Genomic DNA, 18,931 nt, shown 5'->3' on the forward strand with positions numbered 1-18,931 from the left:
CCTCAGTTTTTGTTTATCTGAAAAGGTATTTCTCCTTCACTTTTGAAGGATAATTTCACTGAATACTTTGTAGGTTGGTGGGTTTTTTTCCCCCAACACTTTAAATATTTTACTTCATGGCTTCCGAAAAAAGCAGGATGTATTTCCTGTCCTTGTTCTCTGTAGGTAAGATACATTTTCCCCCTGGTTGATTTCATGATTTTATGTCTGGTTTTTGTTTTTGTTTTTGTTTTGTTTTTTTAGTTTGAATATGATGTTTAGGTGTAGTTTTTTTGGTGTTTATCTTGCTTGGTCTGCTCTGAGCTTTTTTGATGTGTGATTTGATCTCATTAATTTTGGAAGATTTTTGGCCATTATTCCTTCAAATATTTCTTTTCCTTTGTCTCTTTTTTTGTTCCTTCTGGTAATCTGGTTATACCTTTTGTAATTGTTCTGTAGTTCTTAGATAATGTTTTCTGCTTTTAAAAAATTCCTTTTTTCTCTTTGCATTTAGTTTGGGAAGTTTCTCTTGAAATATTTTTAAATTCACTAATTCTTTCCTTGGCCATAAGCATTCATTGTGGTGTTGTGTTTTTTACTTGTAGTATTTATTTTAATTCTTTTTTAGATGTGTATGCTTATTACCCGTCATTACCTGTCTGTACTTGCATGTTGTCTACTTTTTCCATTAGAGCTCTTAACATAATACTCATAGTTATTTTAAATTCCCTATCTGAAATTATCCTTCATAATCCCCAGATCTGTGCCATATCTGAGTCTGATTCTGATGTGTGCTTGGTCTCCTCAGACTGCCTTTTGTCATGTCTCTTAGCAGGCCTTTTTTTTTTTTTTTTAAGATTTTATTTATTTATTTGACAGACAGAGATCACAAGTAGGCCGAGAGGCAGGCAGAGAGAGAGGAAGGGAAGCAGGCTCCCCGCTGTGCAGACAGCCCGATGAGGGGCTCCATCCCAGGACCCCGGGACCATGACCTGAGCTGAAGGCAAAGGCTTTAACCCACTGAGCCACCCAGGCGCCCCTTTTAGCAGGCTTTTTAATGTTTTTTAAAACCCAGATAGGGGGCGCTTGGGTGGCTCAGTCTGGTCAGCATCTTCTGCTTCTCCCACTCCCTCTCCCTCTGCCTGCCACTCCCCCTGCTTGTGCTCTCTCTTTCTCTGTCAAATAAATAAATAAAATCTTAAAACAAAACAAACCCACATAGGCTATATCGGGTAATAGGAACTGAGGTAAATGGGCGCTTAGTGTGATGATTTAAGTTATTGGGCTTGGGGCTGGCTGGGTTGTTGTATGTGTAGGTGCCAGAGGCTTCAGTTTCCTTGGTGTCTTTTTGTTTGTTTATTTTTCTCCCCCATTGTCTTTGTGTTTCCCTAAGAACTCCTTTTTAAATAGTTTAAATAGTAGTTTAAATAGTCTGCTTCTTGTAACTCTTTCCTTTGAAATCTGCTGTTACTGTATCAGAACCTCATGACCTGGAGGTAGAGTATGGAGAAGAGGAAATGTTCTACAGTCTTAGGACCAAATCTTAATGTCTTTTGGTGGGCCTGAGTCCTGGCCTGGAACCTTCAGAAGTATTTTTTTAGCTTTTTTTCTCCCCTTCATTTTAGGTGAGGCAAGAAGGCTAGAGGGGCTGTAGCTGGCTAGTTTCCCTTATCCCAGGACAATATGTAAGGCTCTGGTAAATTTTCCCTTTGAGTGTTGGCCTTTGTTTTACAGAATGTTCTAGGCTTATTTCAAAACAGTAATTTTTCCCTGGGTGTTTTTCAAAATGGCTATGTTCCCCTTCTTCCTTAAAAGGGAGACGATTTTTACTGGATCTTAACTCTGAGCTTATTTCAAAATTGTTGCTTTTTTTAAATAAAAAACAAACAAACAAAAAAAACAACAAAAAAAAAAAACCCTCTTACCGAAAAGGGGAGGAGATCATTCTTGGATCTTCATGTTCAGAACCTGGGGAAGTCCTGAAGTAGAGCCAAGAAAGTGTGGAGGGCCCTCCAAAGACTTGGTCGCTAGGAGTTCTTACTTGCAAGCCTTTGTCAAAATTACCATTTAAGTTTTCTCCCTAGTGTATTGCTCTAGTGCCTCCTGCTCCAGGTAAGCTGTTCTTGGGTGTGAATCTATTTGCCTGTCTCTCCAGATTTCAGGAATTCAATTTGCCTTATGTCCTTAATTATCTGATAACCCTAAGGAAAGTTGATTTTCAATGTGGTGTGGTTTTTTTTTTTCCCCCTCTTGCCGTAAGGATAGGAGTGTGATAATATTCAAGCACTTTATTTTTTGGGCCGAAACCTGATGCTTTATGTTTTAAAATTGGAAATACCTTGTCCAGTTTAAAAATAATTTGTTCAGCAAGAGACTTTTAACTTCTCTATGAACCATTTGCTTCGCTGAGATGACTCATTCTTAGTTATTTTCATCCCTTTGAATCTTGAATCTGTATATTTTCGAAGTGCTCAGCAAGAACTTTTTTGGAACAAAATATTTGAAAAACTTAAGAGCTTCTTATAGTTCTAGAAAATTGCTAATAACTTCACCCTAAATTAACTGGAATTATTGATTTTCTCCCCCTCCCCTCCCCAGCACTGTTTTTTTTTTTTTTATCAGATAGCTTTCAGAATCCGTGCTAAAGTAGTTTCGGGGATTATTGTCTTTAACCTTCACTCGTTATTACTTTACCCTACTTGTTTTTGAAAAAGTAACTCAATTTTCTGAGGCATTTTGAAATTTCTGGAGACTAAACACTGTTTAAATTTGAAAAACTAACAAGAATAATTGCCTAACTCTTATGCTGCCGGTGGTTTATTTTCAATTAACCTTGAAGAATGTATTAATTATAAACTGGTGGTCTTGGTGACTTTAGCCTAATAGGATTACCTCTAGAATCTGCATGATAAAGGACAATTTGGCTAAAATGTGTTATTTAAGCAACTGAGAAAGTACAGTGTATACTTCAAAGCCTTGTAATTTGATTACTTGCTAAAAAATTGCATTTTGGGAACCTTCAGTTCTTATCCTTGGAGAACAGTTGTAACCAACCTTGCGCAATTGAGACATTGTAAATTGCATTAACCTTGCCCCCTTTTTTTAGGTTTCATTTTAAGTTTTATTTTTCTCACTGAATCTACTGTGAGGAATAGTTGTTAAGCCAAGAAACAAATCAGCTGAATGGTATTTAAGATTATTAGTTGGCAAACTCATATTTAAGAAATATTTTTCTCTTTTAACTTTCTTAATTGTTTAAAATGAATATCTATCTTTGGGAATTAAAGTTTTTCAGGAGTGAAAATTAAAATATTAACAATTACGGGTTTTATCCTAACATACTAAGTAAAATTTGTTTTTAGAAATGATGAATTCATGCTGTATTGAAAGGATTTGATTGAAAATAATTATTTTTTTGCCATGTAATAATCAATTAGTTGTGGTTTGTTTTAAAATAAGCTCCAGGGTGCCTGGCTGGTTCAGTTGTTGGAACATGTGACTCTTGATCTCAGGGTCATGTGTTTGAGACCACCTCGGGTGTAGAGATTACTAAAAAACGAAATCTTAAAAAAAAATAAAGGAAGATCCATTTGTCTAGCATGATTTGAATTAGAGGCAGAAACCTTTGCTTAGGCTTTTGCTTACAGACATTTCTTATAAAGAAATAGGGCTCTCAGAGGGCGCCTGGGTGGCTCAGTGGGTTATGCCTCTGCCTTCAGCTCAGGTCATGATCTCAGGGTCCTGGGATCAAGCCCCGCATTGGGCTCTCTGCTCAGCAGGGAGCCTGCTTCCCTTTTTCTCTCTGCCTGCCTCTCTGCTTACTTGTGATCTCTCTTTCTGTCAAATAAATGAATAAAATCTTAAAAAAAAAAAGAAAAAAGAAATAGGGCTGTCAGGAGGTAATGGAGAAAGAAGAGCAGTTCTTCAGTAGGGGCACTTAATACTTGGTCTTAACAGAAAAGCTTCCATGTGTTCCTATTTCAACTGAGATAGTGGTTCACATTCAGTAAGTAAGATTTAAGTTGAGGCCTCTGTTGGCTGGATCCCGACTTGCAATTTTCAGATAAGGAGGGAGCTGTAGCTCCTCTTTTTGTGGGGGCGAGAGGGGCAATCCTGATCTTGCTACTTTATGCTAACTGGGATGGCAGCTACCCTTACAAAATGTCCCTTCATTCACCACAGCATTCAGGACCACAGTGCCAGGATTGATCATCCATTACCCTCTCTAGGGGAGAGACTCTCAGGATCACCCCTATGATTCTTGACATCTTCTCTTTCTGTCACCACCAAAACTCCCTGGCTGCCCATTTTATTACAGAACCCTCATCCCTGTAGTGCTCTGTACATTCTTCAGTTGTGTCCTCTCTCTTCCCCCAGCCTTCCTACAGACCCCTAGAGCTCCTGAACTGCCACGAGTAGTTTCTCCCTCAGCTTCAGTCTTGCGCCACCGTCACAGTATAATCATGCTTTCTGCTCCTGGGTGTCTCTGCTGCTGCTAAGCAGATGCCTGAGGCAGCCTGCTCCAGCACCAGTCTTGGGCTGTGCTACCTCTGCTTGATACCTGCTAACCAGTTTGCCTGCCGCTGAGCTCCCGGAGTCCCGTGAGTTCTCCCACCCTCAGAGCCTTGCCCGTGCTGGCTTCCATCACAGCTGATAGATTTCAGACTCTTTGTCTGGCTGACTCTATACAGACTGATCTGCGTTTCCTTGAGTTAACTTCTGTCAGTACCTCTTTTTTTTTTTTTTTAATTCTCAGCACTTAACTTAAAATGGCAATTCTATATTCATTTACCCTTTTTCATTGATTCTAAAATGTACATTTCCCCTCACATTTCTGAATTTGAGGCACCTCTTAACACTGGATGCCTTGATCGCTTTTTGAATGGTAAGTAACATAATGGTTTATCTTATAATCAATTGTGTCTTAGGTTTAATAAAATACTGTACTTTTTTTTTTTTTTTTTTTTAAAGTAGGCGCCTCAGAGTTCAGTGCAGAGCTTGAACTCACAATCCTGAGATCAAGACCTGAGCTGAGATCATGAGTCAGACAGTTAACTGACTGGGCCACCCAGGCATCCCTAAAATATTGTACTTTTAACGATCTGTTTCCTCTAGTTAATTTGCAAGTTGCCCAAGTACAGGAATTCTGTTTTACTCATCCATAGGGACCAGTGCCCAGTATAGTACCTGGTATCTCGTGGGCACTGAATAAATAATGCTCAGATGAATATCATTATATATTTGGTCCCCTCTCCCCCTTTAAAGCAGTCTCCACACCAACACGGGACTTAAACTTACAACTCCAAGATCAAGAATCGCATCCTGTACTGACTGAGCCAGCCAGGCACCCCTATCATTCCCTACTTGGGAAGTGATGTCCCGAATAACATTTGAAGATGAATTGGTCAATATATGCATGTGAATTTTTAATTCAGTTTCTGTGTTTCAGTCTTCATCTTTGGAGATTGCTTTATTATGGAATTGAAGGAAACCTTTAGATGTGTTTATGTTGTTCTCTCATTTTTTTTTTTTAAATTTTATTTATTTGACACAGAGAGAGAGCACACAAGCAGGGTGAGTAGCAGGGAGAGGGAGAAGCAGACTCCCCACTGAGCAGGGAACCCAATGAGGGGCTCGATTCCAGGACCCTGGGATCATGACCTGAGGTGTAGGCAGCCGCTTAACTGACTGAGCCACCCAGGTGCCCCTGAACCCCCTCATTTATGTAATTTGTCCCATTATTGATATGTGTACATCCTTATTTAAGAGTATTTGCTCACCATGTGCGGAAATGAATCCACATAAGCTTTTATTAGGTATCAGCAGTTGTCTTTCATTAGGAAGAAGAGTGAGGAAGGTATCAAAGGGTGTAGCAGACTTTGAAACTTTAGAAAGTGTTGAGTGCTCGAACTTACTTTTTCATTTTACTTCATCCTCCAAGGAGTGCAATCACTTGGTGTGCCTTCTTCACTTCTTTTAAGCGAAAGAACAGCGAACAGGCAACATGAGTGACTGGAGTGCCTTAGGCCAACTCCTTGACAAGGTTCAAGCTCACTCCACCCCTGGAGGGAAGGTGTGGCTCTCAGTCCTTTTCATTTTCCGAATCCTGCTACTTGGGACAGCTGTTGAGTCAGCCTGGGACGATGAGCAGTTTGCCTTTCGTTGTAATACTCGGCAGCCTGGTTGTGAAAACGTCTGCTATGATAAGTCCTTCCCGATCTCTCATGTGCGCTTCTGGGTCCTGCAGATCATATTTGTGTCCCTCCCCTCACTCTTGTACCTAGCGCACGTATTCCACATGATACGCAAGGAAGAGAAGTTGCAAAAGAGAGGGGAGGAACTCAGAGTCACTCAGAACCATGGCGCCGACATGGATGTGCACTTGCAGGAAAATGAAATCGAAGTCAAGAAGTTCAAGTGTAGCATTGAAGAACACTGTAAGGTGAAAATGAGAAGGGGCCTGCTGCGAATCTATACCGTTAGTGTCTTCTTCAAGTCTGTTTTTGAGGTGGCCTTCCTGCTGATCCAGTGGTACATCTATGGATTCAGCCTGAATGCGGTTTACACTTGCAAACGAGACCCCTGCCCGCATCAGGTGGACTGCTTCCTCTCTCGCCCCACAGAGAAAAGCATCTTCATTCTCTTCATGCTGGTGGTGTCCTTGGTGTCTCTTGCTCTGAACATCATGGAGTTGTTCTGTGTCTTCTTTAGGGGCTTTAAGGGCCATGTGAAGGATCTGGAGAGTGAGTCTTACCTTGATACATCTGGTCTGCCAAGCCCCTCCACTGACTCTTCATCTGTTGCTCCTCTCTCCTCCATGTCCCTTCCCATCGACTCGGCGGCCTCTGGAAACAGGAGCAGTTCTTCCTGCTGCAGTTACAATAAACGAGGAAATGAGCAAACCCATGCTAAACAGAAAGCATAGCAAGATCTAACAGGGCAGGGAGGAAGCACCCCCTCTGGCTTGCACGCACAGCCCTTTGATTTCCCTCATAAGCAGAATTCGGGTGGGTGGGTAGGGGCATGACAAAAGTAGCTACTGGGCAGTAGTCATTATAGAGCAGCAGCCGTTCTGCAAAGCCAGCAGTCATGCCAGCAGCAGCCTTCATGACCTAGTGATCTAGACATATGCCTGAAAGCATTATGATTCTGCTCAGCTGTTAAAAGGAAGGTACGGTGGAGAGTGTACTTTTGTTCCAGAGGAGGTGGTACTCAGCAACGTCAGTTATGAGGCTTAACAGACATAAAGGATTCTTTTGGGACGAGGGGGTCTGGGATAGGAGAGGAGAAGGGGGGGATTGATGGAGGAACACAGTTGGTATTTGAAATGGTTGACTCGAAGAACTTACATTCTAAGTAAAAGTTGCTTTAGGTGGTGTATTAGTAAGGATTTTTTCTCTCCCGTATTTCCTGAGAATGGTTCAGTGTATATGAAAGAGTGATATCTGTCATGTATTGGTACAAGCAAATGCAATATAAACTCATGAACATGGGATTTTAAAGCAATGCAGGGATCAGATTTCATCCTTTCTCATGGATTTCGTGGTGTGGGCCGAATGATGTTTACCTCATTCCAACTGTGAAAATGAAACACTCTTCGCTCCCCAAAGTGCCTCCCCTTTACTCCGTTTAGTTTATTACGGATACTGGTTCTATTCACTGTGATTTTTTTTTCTTTTATAAAAAGGTGTCAGGAATGATGTCCTTGTTTTGAAATGTAATGACTGATACTTGAATGATAAACTTTTAGTTGTGTAAACAGCACTCAGTGTGAGAAACTTAAGAAGGAATGCTTAGAGCTGGACTATTAAATGTGTATCTTACATGAATTTTATAGTAACCGATAGTTCTTGGCTTTGTTTTACTTAATAAACCACGTAATAAGCATTATTTTAGAACTCATATTCTGTTCATGAGTTTGGGAGGCAGTCTTTTGGATGGCCAGTGTTTTTGATGATTGTACTAAGATTTTATTTGGAATGCAAGAAAGGTTGAAAAAGGTTTGAGTCTTACCTATGTAACTAATGTGTTGGAAATATATACTAAAGAAATCTGTTTATTCAAATGACTTTTCTAAAACAGATGGTTGGTGAAAATGCTGAGCTTTACACTTTGTTCTTGCACGACAGCTACATAAACAGTTCTGTACACTAAATGGTTTAACATTTCACATTAGACTAATGTCATGTTAAGTTTTATTAAATGCAAATGTAGACCTCGTCCATCATATATTCTCGAGAATGTTCTTTATCTAATAAAATTTTAAGAGCGCAACCTGCTTGTCTGCCTCCTCTGAGAGTTTCTAGCTGCATTCATCTTTCCTAGTCTTTTGAACTCTTCTTTGATACATCTTAAATCTAAGCAGAATCTACTACAGAGTTTTAGAAATGGCATTGCATTGATTCCATTACAGAAGGTTTTAGTATTAGTATCTTTAATTATATATAGTAGAATTACAGATACACCCACTACTTAGATGTGTAAGAAATGTAGCTTCTTTTTTTTTTTCTTTTAAGTGATTGATCTACTCTTCCTCAGAAGCTTCTTCCCACCCCACAGGGTCGAAGGAAGGGGCGAGTATGGGCACACCTGAAATGTTAAACCTGCCAATGAATAGCATCTTGCTCTGACAGTTTAGACAGTCTCATTTGTAGAACCCAGTCTTTTGGCTCATTGAAGAGTCTTTCAGATTTCATTCTCACATACTGTTCCATGAGGAATAAGCAGTTATTTACTAATGGGATGTGTGTTTCTGTGGGGCACTGTGAAACCTCTGAAATCTTGGATTGGACACTTTCTGTTTCACGTTGATTTTCACATATTGCTTGCTTGATTTTGTTAAAATTTTTATCTTGAGGGGCGCCTAGGTCGCTCAGTGGATTGGGCCTCTGGCTTCGGCTCCGGTCGTGGTCTCAGGGTCCTGGGATCAAGCCCCACATCGTGCTTTCTACTCAGCGGGGAGCCTGCTCCGCCCCCCTCCCAACCCGCCGCCTGCCTCGCTGCCAACATGTGATCTCTATCTGTGTGTGTGTGTGTGTGTGTGTGTGTGTAAAATGGACAGATAAAATCTTTTTTAAAAATTTAAAAAAATAAAAAAATAAAATTTTTATCTTGAGATAATTACAGATTTACATGCAATGGTAAGAAATAATAGATTCCATATATCTTTCAATTAATTGCTCCTAGTAGTATCATCTTGCATAATTATAGTAGAATATTATAACCAGAAAACTGACATTGATATAATCCATTGGCCTTACTCATATTTCACCAGTTTTACATGCACTCATATATATATACATGTGCACACACATAAATGGTTTTTATCACTGGTGTAGATTCACGGGACCACCACAGTCAAGATACAGAACAGTTTTATGGCAAGGATCCCTTGTGCTGTTGATAGCCACAGTTGCACTCCTCCATTCCCCTCTCCCTAACTCTTTGCAACCACTGATCTGTTCATCTCTATAATTTTGTCTTTTCAAGGATACTATTTAAATGGAAATGGTTCAGTGTATAACCTTTTTTTTTTTTTAAAAGATTTTATTTATTTCTTTGATAGAGATTACAAGTAGGCAGAGAGGCAGGCAGAGAGAGAGGAGGAAGCAGGCTTCCTGCTGAGCAGAGAGCCTGATGCGGGGCTCGATCCCAGGATCCTGGGATCATGACCTGAGCCGAAGGCAGAGGCTCAACCCACTGAGCCACCCAAGGCGCCCCGAGTGTATAACCTTTTGAGATTGGCTTTTTTCTCAGCAAAACTCCCTTGAGACTCTAAGTTTTAGTATGAACCAGTAAGTTTTTTTTTTTAATTGCTGAGTGGTAGTCCATAGTATGGAGGTACCACTGTTTATTCACCTGTTGAAGGACCTTTAGTTTGTTTCCAGGCTTGGTTATTACAAATAAAGCTGTATGAACATTTGTGTACAGATTTTTTTGTGAACAAAAGTTTTCATTTCCCTGTGATAAATGCTCCAGAGTGTAACTGCTGAGTTGTAAGTGAATATATAGTTTTATAAGAAACTGTCATGTTCTTTTTCTAGAGTGATTCACATTCCTATCAACAATGTATGAGTGATCTCGTTCCTCCCCATGCTCACCAGTATTTGGTATTATCACTATTTTTTATTTTAGCCATTCTAATTGGTGTGTAGATGATCTTGTTGTGGTTTAAATTTGCATTTTTCTAATGGCTAGTAATGTTGAGCATCTTTTCATGTGCTTAATTGGGATCTGTGTATCTTCTTCAGTGAGATACCTGTTTCTTCTATCCATTTTCTGATTGGATTCTTTGTTATGTACTATTGAGTTCAAAGAGTTAAAAAAGTATATGTATTTATATTCTGGGTTAAAATCCTTTGTGGGATATGCTTGAAAATATTTTCTCCCTGCTTATAGCTCATTTTTCATCATTTAATAAGGTTTTCCACAGAACAAATTATTTTAATCTTGATAAGGTCATCTATTAATTTTTCCTTTTACGGATTGTGTTTTTGCTGGTAAGTCTAAGAACTTTTTGTCTAGTCCTATATCCTAAAGATTTTCTTCTTTATTTTCTAAAAGTTTTATAGGTTTACATTTAAGTAAGTGTAAGTCCATGATCCATTTTGAGTTAATTTTTGTCTAAGTCGTGAGATTTTAGGTTGAGGCATTTCCCTTCTTGTCTTGTCTATTTACTTTCTTGGCTATGGAGTCCAATTGCTGTCGCACCCCTGTTTGTGGAAAGGTGTCTTCTTCCTTAATCGAATTGCTTTTGCAGGCAAAAATCAGTTAGTATATCTGGGTGGCCTGTTGATCTCTGTGTTTATCCCTCTGCCAGTATCACACTGACTTGATAACCGTTCTGTAGCTCTGTACTAAACCTTAACGTCAGGTATAGTGATTCCTCTCACTTTATTCTGCTTTTTCAAAGTTTCTTTAGCAATTCCAGGTCATGTGCCTTTTCATTTTCATTTTAGAATAAATTTGCCTATATATACAAAACACTTGCTGGGGTTTTTGATAGGAATTACATTAAAGCTATATATCAGTTTGGGGAAAATTGGCATCTTGTTCAGTTTTCTAATACACGAGTATAGTATGTTTCTCAATTTACTTAGGCTTTCTTCAGTTTTTTTCATTAACATTTTGTAATTTATAGGATACAGAGCCTATACATATTGCATTAAGTTTATGTGAGATGATTTCATTTTCTTGGAGTAACTTTTTAAAAGGTGTTTATTTATCTATCTATTTACTTATTTTAAAGGTTTGTTTATTAATTTGGCAGACACAGCGAGAGCGGGAACACAGGCGAGGGGAGTGGGAAATGGAGAAGCAGGCTTCCTGCTGAGCAGGGAGCCCAATGCGGGGCTCGGACTCAGCACCCTAGGATCATGACCTGAGCCGAAGGCAGACACTTAATGACTGAGCCACCCAGGTGCTCCTATTTATTTTAGAGACACAGAGAGAGAGTGCGTGAGCAAGTGCGGGGGGTAGGAGCAGAGGGAAAGAGACAAGCAGACTCTGTGCTGAGCATGGAGCCCCATGAAGATCAATTCCATGACCCCGAGATCACAGCCTGAGCTGAAATCAAGAGTCTGATGCTTAATGGACTGAGCCACCCAGGCACCCCTTTCCTTGGAGTAATTGTAAATGATGTTTTGTTTTTAACTTCTGTTTCCCATTTTTGTTGTTTGCATATAGAAATGTGATTGGAGTGCCTGGGTGGCACAGTCCCTTAAGCCACTGACTCTTGGTTTTGGCTCAGGTCATGATCTCAGGGTCTTGGGATCGAGCCCCCCATTGGACTCTGTGCTCAGTGCAGAGTCTGCTTGAGATTCTCTCTCTCCCTCTCCCTCAGCCCCTCCTGCTCAGATGTTTGTGTGTTTCTCTCTCTAAAATAAATAAATAAATCTTAAAAGAAATGTGATTGATTTTTGTGCCTTGATCTTATATTCTGCCGTCTTGCTAAACTTAATAATTCTAGGAGGTTTTAGTGGATTCTTAGGATTTTTTTTTTGTGTAGATGATCATGTCATCTGCAAATAGTGTCAGTTTTATTCTTTTGTTTACAATCTGTATGCTTTTTATTTCTTTTTCTTGGCTTATTACTCGGATTAGAGCTTCCAATATTGTGTTCAATAATAGTGATAAGAGCAGACATTCCTTTTCATGTTCCTGATCTTAGGAAAAAGGAAAAAGCATTTGGTCTTTCACATTAAATATGTTAGCTATAGGGTTTTGTGGATGATATTTATAAAGCTGAGAAACTTACCTTCCATTTCTAATTTGCCAGAGATTTTTTTTTCTTAATCATAAACTGGTGTTTGATTTTGTCATTCTTTTATTGTATTTGTTGATATGATCATATGATTTTTCTTCTTTATCTGTTTACATGGTTTTCTTTTCTTTTTTTTTCTTTAAGATTTTATTTATTTGTTTGACACAGAGGGAGAGAAAGACCACGAGCTAGCACAAGCAAGGAGAGCAACAGGCCGGCGGGGCGGGGGTGGGGGAGCAGGCCCTGCACAGAGCAGGGAGCCCGATGCGGGACTTGATCCCAGGACCCCAGGATCATGACCTGAGCTGAAGGCAAACGCTTAACTAACTGAGACACCCAGGAGTCCCTGGCATGGTTTTCAAATGTTGAATCAGCCTTGCATATCTAGAATAAATCCAACTGGTCATGGTGTACAGTTCTTTCAATATATCACTGGATTTGAAATGCTAGTATATTGTTGAAGATTTTTGTATGTGAGTTCATAAGAGATGTCGGTCTATACTTTATTTTTTTGTGCTTTGTCAGGTTTTGATATCATTGTATTAGTAGCCTCATAAAATGAGTTGGGAAGTATTTCCTCCTCTTCTAATTTCTGGAAGAGATTGTGTAAAATTGACATTAATTCTCCCTTAAACATTTGGTAGAATTCTCTACTGAAATCATCTGAGCCTGAAGATTTTTTTTATTGGAAATTTAAAATTACAAATTCAACAAATACAACTACTTAAATTGTTTATTTCATCTTGGTTATGTATGGTAGTTTGTGGTTTTCCAGGAATTGGCCTCTTCCTTAAGTTGTGAAATTTAGGAGTGTGAAGTTTGTGGTAATGGCCATGGGATTTTAGGGATCTCTCCTCTGTTTTTTCCTGATATTGATGCTTTTTATCTTCTTTTTATCAGTCTTGCTAGAAGTTTATCAATTTTTGTGATCTTTTAGCAGGACCAGTTTTAGCTTCATTGATTTTATTTAAAAAATTTTTAAATTATTATTATTATTTTTTTTTTTTTTCCTGCTTGATAGTTCACTGATTTCTGCTTTTATCTTTGTTCCCTTCTTGTTTTGGGCTCATTTCTTTTTCTGGTATTGAGGTAAGACTTTATATTATTGATTTGAGGCCTTTCTCTTTTCTAATGTGTGCATTTAGTGCTATAAATTTCTCTGTTAGTATTGCTTTAGCTGCATCACACATATTTTGGTTTAATGTGTATTCATTGAGTCCTGTGTAATTAAAATTTCCTTTGAGACTGTCTCTTTGTATTATGGCTACTTTGAAATTCTTGTCAAATAATTCTGCCATCTCTGAGTTAGCGTCTTTTGATTGTCTTTTCTCATTCATGTTGATGTTTTCCTAGTTCTTAGTATGATGATTGATTTTCTGTAGAAACCCAGACATTTTGGATATTATGTCATTAGACTCTCTATCTTATTTAATCTTCTGTTTTATCTGGTCCTTTATGACAGTGCTCTGCAGGGTAGGGGGCACAGATGGGGACGGTAGTTGTGTTTCCTCCTTCAGCCTGCACTGATACCTACTGGGGAAGGGCTCCTTCTTACTGATGTGAATGGGAGTTTGGCTTCTTATGTGCCCTTCACTGGCACTACCCTGGCAGGGGGTTGGACATGCTCTCCACTTCACCCTTACTGATGAGAGTGAAGCCAGTGTTTCATCTAGCTAGAGCAGGGTGGTTGGTTATTGTCTAAATGTTTTCTGTCATGCTAGGCTGCTCTTTGTGTGGTCCTTTAGCTTGAGAGAGCAGGCTTTTGTTGGGGCTATTTTTAATCACTGTCCATGGGTGTTTCTGGGTTGCTTGTTGAAGTAGTTTTATTAAGATTGCTTTAAAATCCTTGTCAGATAATTCTAACATCTGATTCATCTCTGTTGGTGATGTGTCTTGTTTTTTCTCATTCAAGTTGTGACTTTCATGGTCCTTGGTTGTGGTGAGTGATCTATATACTTTTATTGTATCCTGGTCGGTTTGAATATTATGACACTCTGGACTCCTTATTTTTTTTTTTTTTTGTTCATCAGGCAGCCTCCCTGTTGGTGGTAGCCTGATGGCTGACTAGGTGTGTTCAGCTTCCTGCTTGGGTGCCCTCCCACCCCCCACATTGTTCTTACTCCCACTTGCCTCCTTGCAGAAGGGTGGGGTGGATGTTCACCTCCTCATCTGACCCTGCTAACAGCTTCCCAGAGAAAAGTGGACCAGTGGTTCATGCCGCCTGATTGCTTCTGCTCCATCTTGCAGACACCGCTGTGGCGGAAGGGCCAGAGTTCTGTTGCTTGCTTCTGCCTGAAGGCAGATGGGAGATCAGCTCTAGACTGGACTTGCCAATATGACAAGGCAGGGAATGGGAGCTGTGCCCGCTTCTGCCAGACAGGGGTGGAAGATTAGTGCCCTGGTGCCTGCTTCCTTGGAGGTGTGTGTGTGTGTGTGTGTGAAAGTAAAGTGTCTGTCTGCTCAGCCCCACTGAAACCTCAGTGGGGTGGTAGTGCAGTTTTTCCATTGATGTTTGCCTGGAATAGGGTTGAGTGTTGCCCAAAAGATTTTCTCTTGTTAGCCCATACTTTTCCTGCTCTTTTGGCTGTGAGAATAGACTTTTCTTGGCACCTCTTTATATTTGCCTCCTGTCGGTTCTAGGTTGGAGACTTCTCCAATACTCTTGGGGATACATAGGAAACAGTGGGGAAACCCAGGGAACTCACTGCCACCATGTTCTTCAAGTCCTGACCATCTTGTCTTCCTGTGCTTGGTGTAGGGATTTGTAGTTTCAAGAGGAAGGACCTGGGAGAAGTGGGTGTACTCCATCTTTACCAAAACTAGAAGTCTCCACATGTGCGTGAAAATTCTGTAAATACCGGTTTATATGATAACATCAGTTTGTTCTTGAAATAAACCATGTATTAGGTACCTTGACTGGCCCTGGGGACTATAGATGGGACTGAGATATCATCCTTAACTTCAGAGACCTCGCCATTTTGAAGAGTTTAAAGACCTGTGAAAATAGATTTTAATTTGCCTCATGACGCTGAGGTAGAAAACACAATTCTTTATTTTAGAAATGAAACTAGGGGCGCCTGGGTGGCTCAGTGGGTTAGAGCCTCTGCTTTCGGCTCGGGTCGTGATCCCAGGGTCCTGGGATCGAGCCCCACATCGGGCTTTCCGCTCCGCGGAGAGCCTGCTTCCTCCTCTCTCTCCCTGCCTGCCTCTCTTGCCTACTTGTGGTCTCTGTCTGTCAAATAAATAAATAAAAAAAAAAAAAAAAAAAAAAAGAAATGAAACTAAATCTAGCTTATACCTTGTGGCATTGGAGCTCCTTTGCTTCGCACTGACTGACATGAGCCTTTTTTGGTTTATGAAGTACCAGCCAAATGGGGAAGAGGCCTAATCCTTAAGTGCTTTGTTGTTCTCCTGGTTACCATTGCTTGTTGTTCTGGTTACCATTAAACCTTTTGCCAGGCACTACCCTATAATGGGCATTGTTTCCCTGGCCCCAGCTCTCCAGGCTATGGTGCTTAGTGATCGGACTGGAGGAACCTAGCCAAGTAACACCACTGTCCGAAGTCCTGGACAGCCCTCTGCCTCATGCAGAAGCCCCAGCCCCGTGATCCTCTCCGTCTCACAGGACCCTCTGGTCCTGGAGGAACTTCAGCTCTCCTTGACTTTAGCCTGTTGGATGGGAAGTTCGGCTCTACGGCCTTTGTGAGTCTGGGCTTTATAATAATAAGGACTGTTAGTTCTCCCTAGGGATAGGAGAAGGCACCCCCTCCCCTCACCCCCAGGAACAAACCCCATGTTCTCTGAGTTCCTTTGGAAACATGCTTGAGTGATTTGGGAATGCCTAAAGTAGAGCATTTTGAACTTTCTCCCTGATGATAGTAATAATAGTAATAACATTTAGTTCATGTGCTGTTCTGAGCATTTTACTTGTATCCTCTTATTCAATCCTAATAGCAGCCTCAGGAATAAGTGACATTAGACACAATTTTCAGAAAGGAAAACTGAGGCACTGAGAAGTTTAACTTGTCAAAGGTCACTTACCTCCTGGGTGGTAGAGCCGTGATTTGAATTCAGGCACTTTGGCTCTAGATCTGAAGTTCTTACCCTTCTTCTGGATGTGTGACAACCTTGGAGTTTCACTTTGCTTTTATTATCATTTATTTGAAATCAAGATTGTGTCTGAAAGAAGTGCTTCTGGGTTTCTAAAAGGTATCAATTAAGTAATTTTATGTAATTAAAGACTTTCTAATTAGAAACACTCTGTTTCCTTTCTTATGAAACCACATAGATCTGGCAATGAGAATACGAGAAATAACTTAACCAGTACATATCTTGTATTTTAAATTGTTTGGAATACAGCCCTCTAATAATCAGATTTTTAGATTTGTTTCGGAAAGTAAGAAGTAATGATTTTGTTAGAAATCTCTGCATTTTCTTAGGTTGTTTAGAGTTCAAGAGAAAATTTAGCCAGATTATATTGTATTATACACACCTATTATTTGTCACACATATATATTTATGATATTTTCTATTGCCTTAGGTGCCTTTTTTTTCCAACTACAGCTAGTAGAACAAATAGAAGGATGTGATTCACAAGTCATTATATTAATATCCATGCCATTAGATTTAAATTCTTTTGGGGCTTATTATGAAGTAATTAAAATGTAATCAAGTTTTTCTTTTCAGGAGTGATTCATGCTGCTGTTTACCTTACTTCTTCAGGGAAAATTTAAATTTTCTCATTTAAAATGTGGAGTCAAGTTTTATTTACAAATTCTGTGTACTAGGTAGTATAACAGTTTGTTCTATTCCTTATAAACACAGTGTTGAATATAAAATTTGTCATGTTTTGTTAGAGAATAATGTATAATTTCTCTTAATTCATTGGTTTGCATTTTTCATGTCATTGGTGTTTAAATTTCCACAGGCACTTACCCACTATGTGATTTATCTGAAGCAGATCTTTCAAATTCATATTGATTTATTATCAGTGCCATTTAAATACATTCTTTGTTGATGTATAAAGGGATCTTTGTTAGTTCTAGCTCAAGAGAAACCGCACAAGTGAGCTTTAGAACTTAAAGTTAATTCATTAAGCAGACATTTGTTAAAGCACCTGTGGTAATGAGTTCTGTTGGATGTTTGGGACAAAGAACAAAAAGGTCGTGGTTCATGATTGTGGAGAGCCCACATTCTAGAAGAAAAAGGCTCATGACAGCATAGTGGTTAGAATGTGTTCTCTGCCCTTGAGGAGTTCATAGATTGACAGAGCATGAAAATGTCAAGAAACAAATAGGTCACTCATTTCAAAACTCAGGTGGTTGGTCTTTTTAACAAGATACTATTTCAGTCTTTATTGTCTGTGATGTTTTTCTTTTCTTTTTTTTTTAAAGACCTTATTTGTTTGACAGAGACATAGCGAGAGGGGGAACACAAGCAGGAGGAGTGGGAGAGGGAGAAACAGGCTTCCCACCAAGCAGGGAAGCCCAATGCAGGGCTCAGTCCCAGGACCCTGGGATTGTGACCTGAGGTGAAAGCAGACGCTTAATGACTGAGCCACCCAGGCTCCCCCTGTGATGTTTTTAGTTAAAATTTACATATCTCTATTCTCTGTGTGTCCCTGGCTTCATTTCTTCTTGGTCTCTGTAAGATCCTTGAGAGGTACTTAGAGCAGCTAAAGTGCCTAACTCATTTAGCCTACCTTTTTGGAGTGTCTTCCTGCTAGGTCTTAGGGCCATAGAGTTACGTTAAAAGCCTAGGCTTATGGATCTTACAGCCTGAGGTGGGAAGTGAGATTGAATGGCAAACCCCAGATTCCCATGTAGGTATGGTAAGATCCCGGTTGCAGGTATGGATAGGGTGCTAGGGACTACAAAAAAGGAACATAGAAAATAATCTGGGGGGTCTTGGAGTGCTTCCCAAAGAAGGGTTTTAAAGGAAAAAGAAGAATTAACCAGAAGAAGCAGGGTTGGCTTCTTGTGATTTAATTACCAGCTAAAAACAAGTTACCTCCATGGGTACTCCCTTACCCAAATGAATACTCTATTTAAGTTGTCGTGTTTTGTTTAGCACGGTACCTGTCACTGGGTAGGAGCTTGAAAACTGTTTGTTGATTGAATGAATGAAGAGAGGATGAATGCTGGGGGCAGAGTGTAAACAAGTATGTGTGAAGGTTCACTTGAGAAATTGCAAATAATTAGGTGTGACAGGAGCAGGGTTTTTGTTGTTGTTGTTGTTTGGGTTTTTTTTTTTTTTTTTGAAGTTAGGAGATGGCGCATGGAATTAACACCTTTTACTGGAAGCCTTGCAAAGATACTGGGCTGCGTGGTATGTAATACATCTTTCTTTTCCCTAGCCCCACGATTGACAGCAGAGTATGTATGAAATATCCATTATGTGCAAACTGATGACCTCACTGACCTCAACTAGAATGCCTCAGTGATATTCTTGACATCAAATAACCAGCCACACAAGAATTTTGTTCAGAGTATATAGTGTTTCTTGGCTGATTCTCTCAAAAGAGTGAACTGCTTGAGACTTTTGCATAGTTGTTGCAAAGGCATGGCCACTTTTGGGATTTTTGTCCTCTCCTCTTCTGCCTTAGCTCTCAAGGTGGCTTGTTTGAGGTCATTCAGTTTCCTTTATGATGGTGGTAAACAGTTCCATGCTTATACAACAAGATGGTACAGT

At 39.8% G+C, this 18,931-nt stretch overlaps 2 protein-coding genes across 2 annotated transcripts in view; both read left to right on the top strand.

Moving 5' to 3' along the window:
* The window catches only part of CDKL5 (cyclin dependent kinase like 5), a 211,153-nt gene that overhangs the window by 103,808 nt on the left and 88,414 nt on the right, over positions 1-18,931 (top strand). The window lies entirely within an intron of this gene.
* LOC308336966 (gap junction alpha-1 protein-like) lies at positions 5,984-6,904 on the top strand (the record flags this gene model as incomplete). Its single annotated transcript, XM_080794893.1, has 1 exon — positions 5,984-6,904. The coding sequence occupies one exon, from the start codon at positions 5,984-5,986 to the stop codon at positions 6,902-6,904; it is 921 nt and encodes a 306-aa protein (XP_080651019.1).

Source organism: Martes martes (genome assembly GCF_963455335.1).
Source record: "Martes martes genome assembly, chromosome: X".
NCBI classification, from domain to species: domain Eukaryota; kingdom Metazoa; phylum Chordata; class Mammalia; order Carnivora; family Mustelidae; genus Martes; species Martes martes.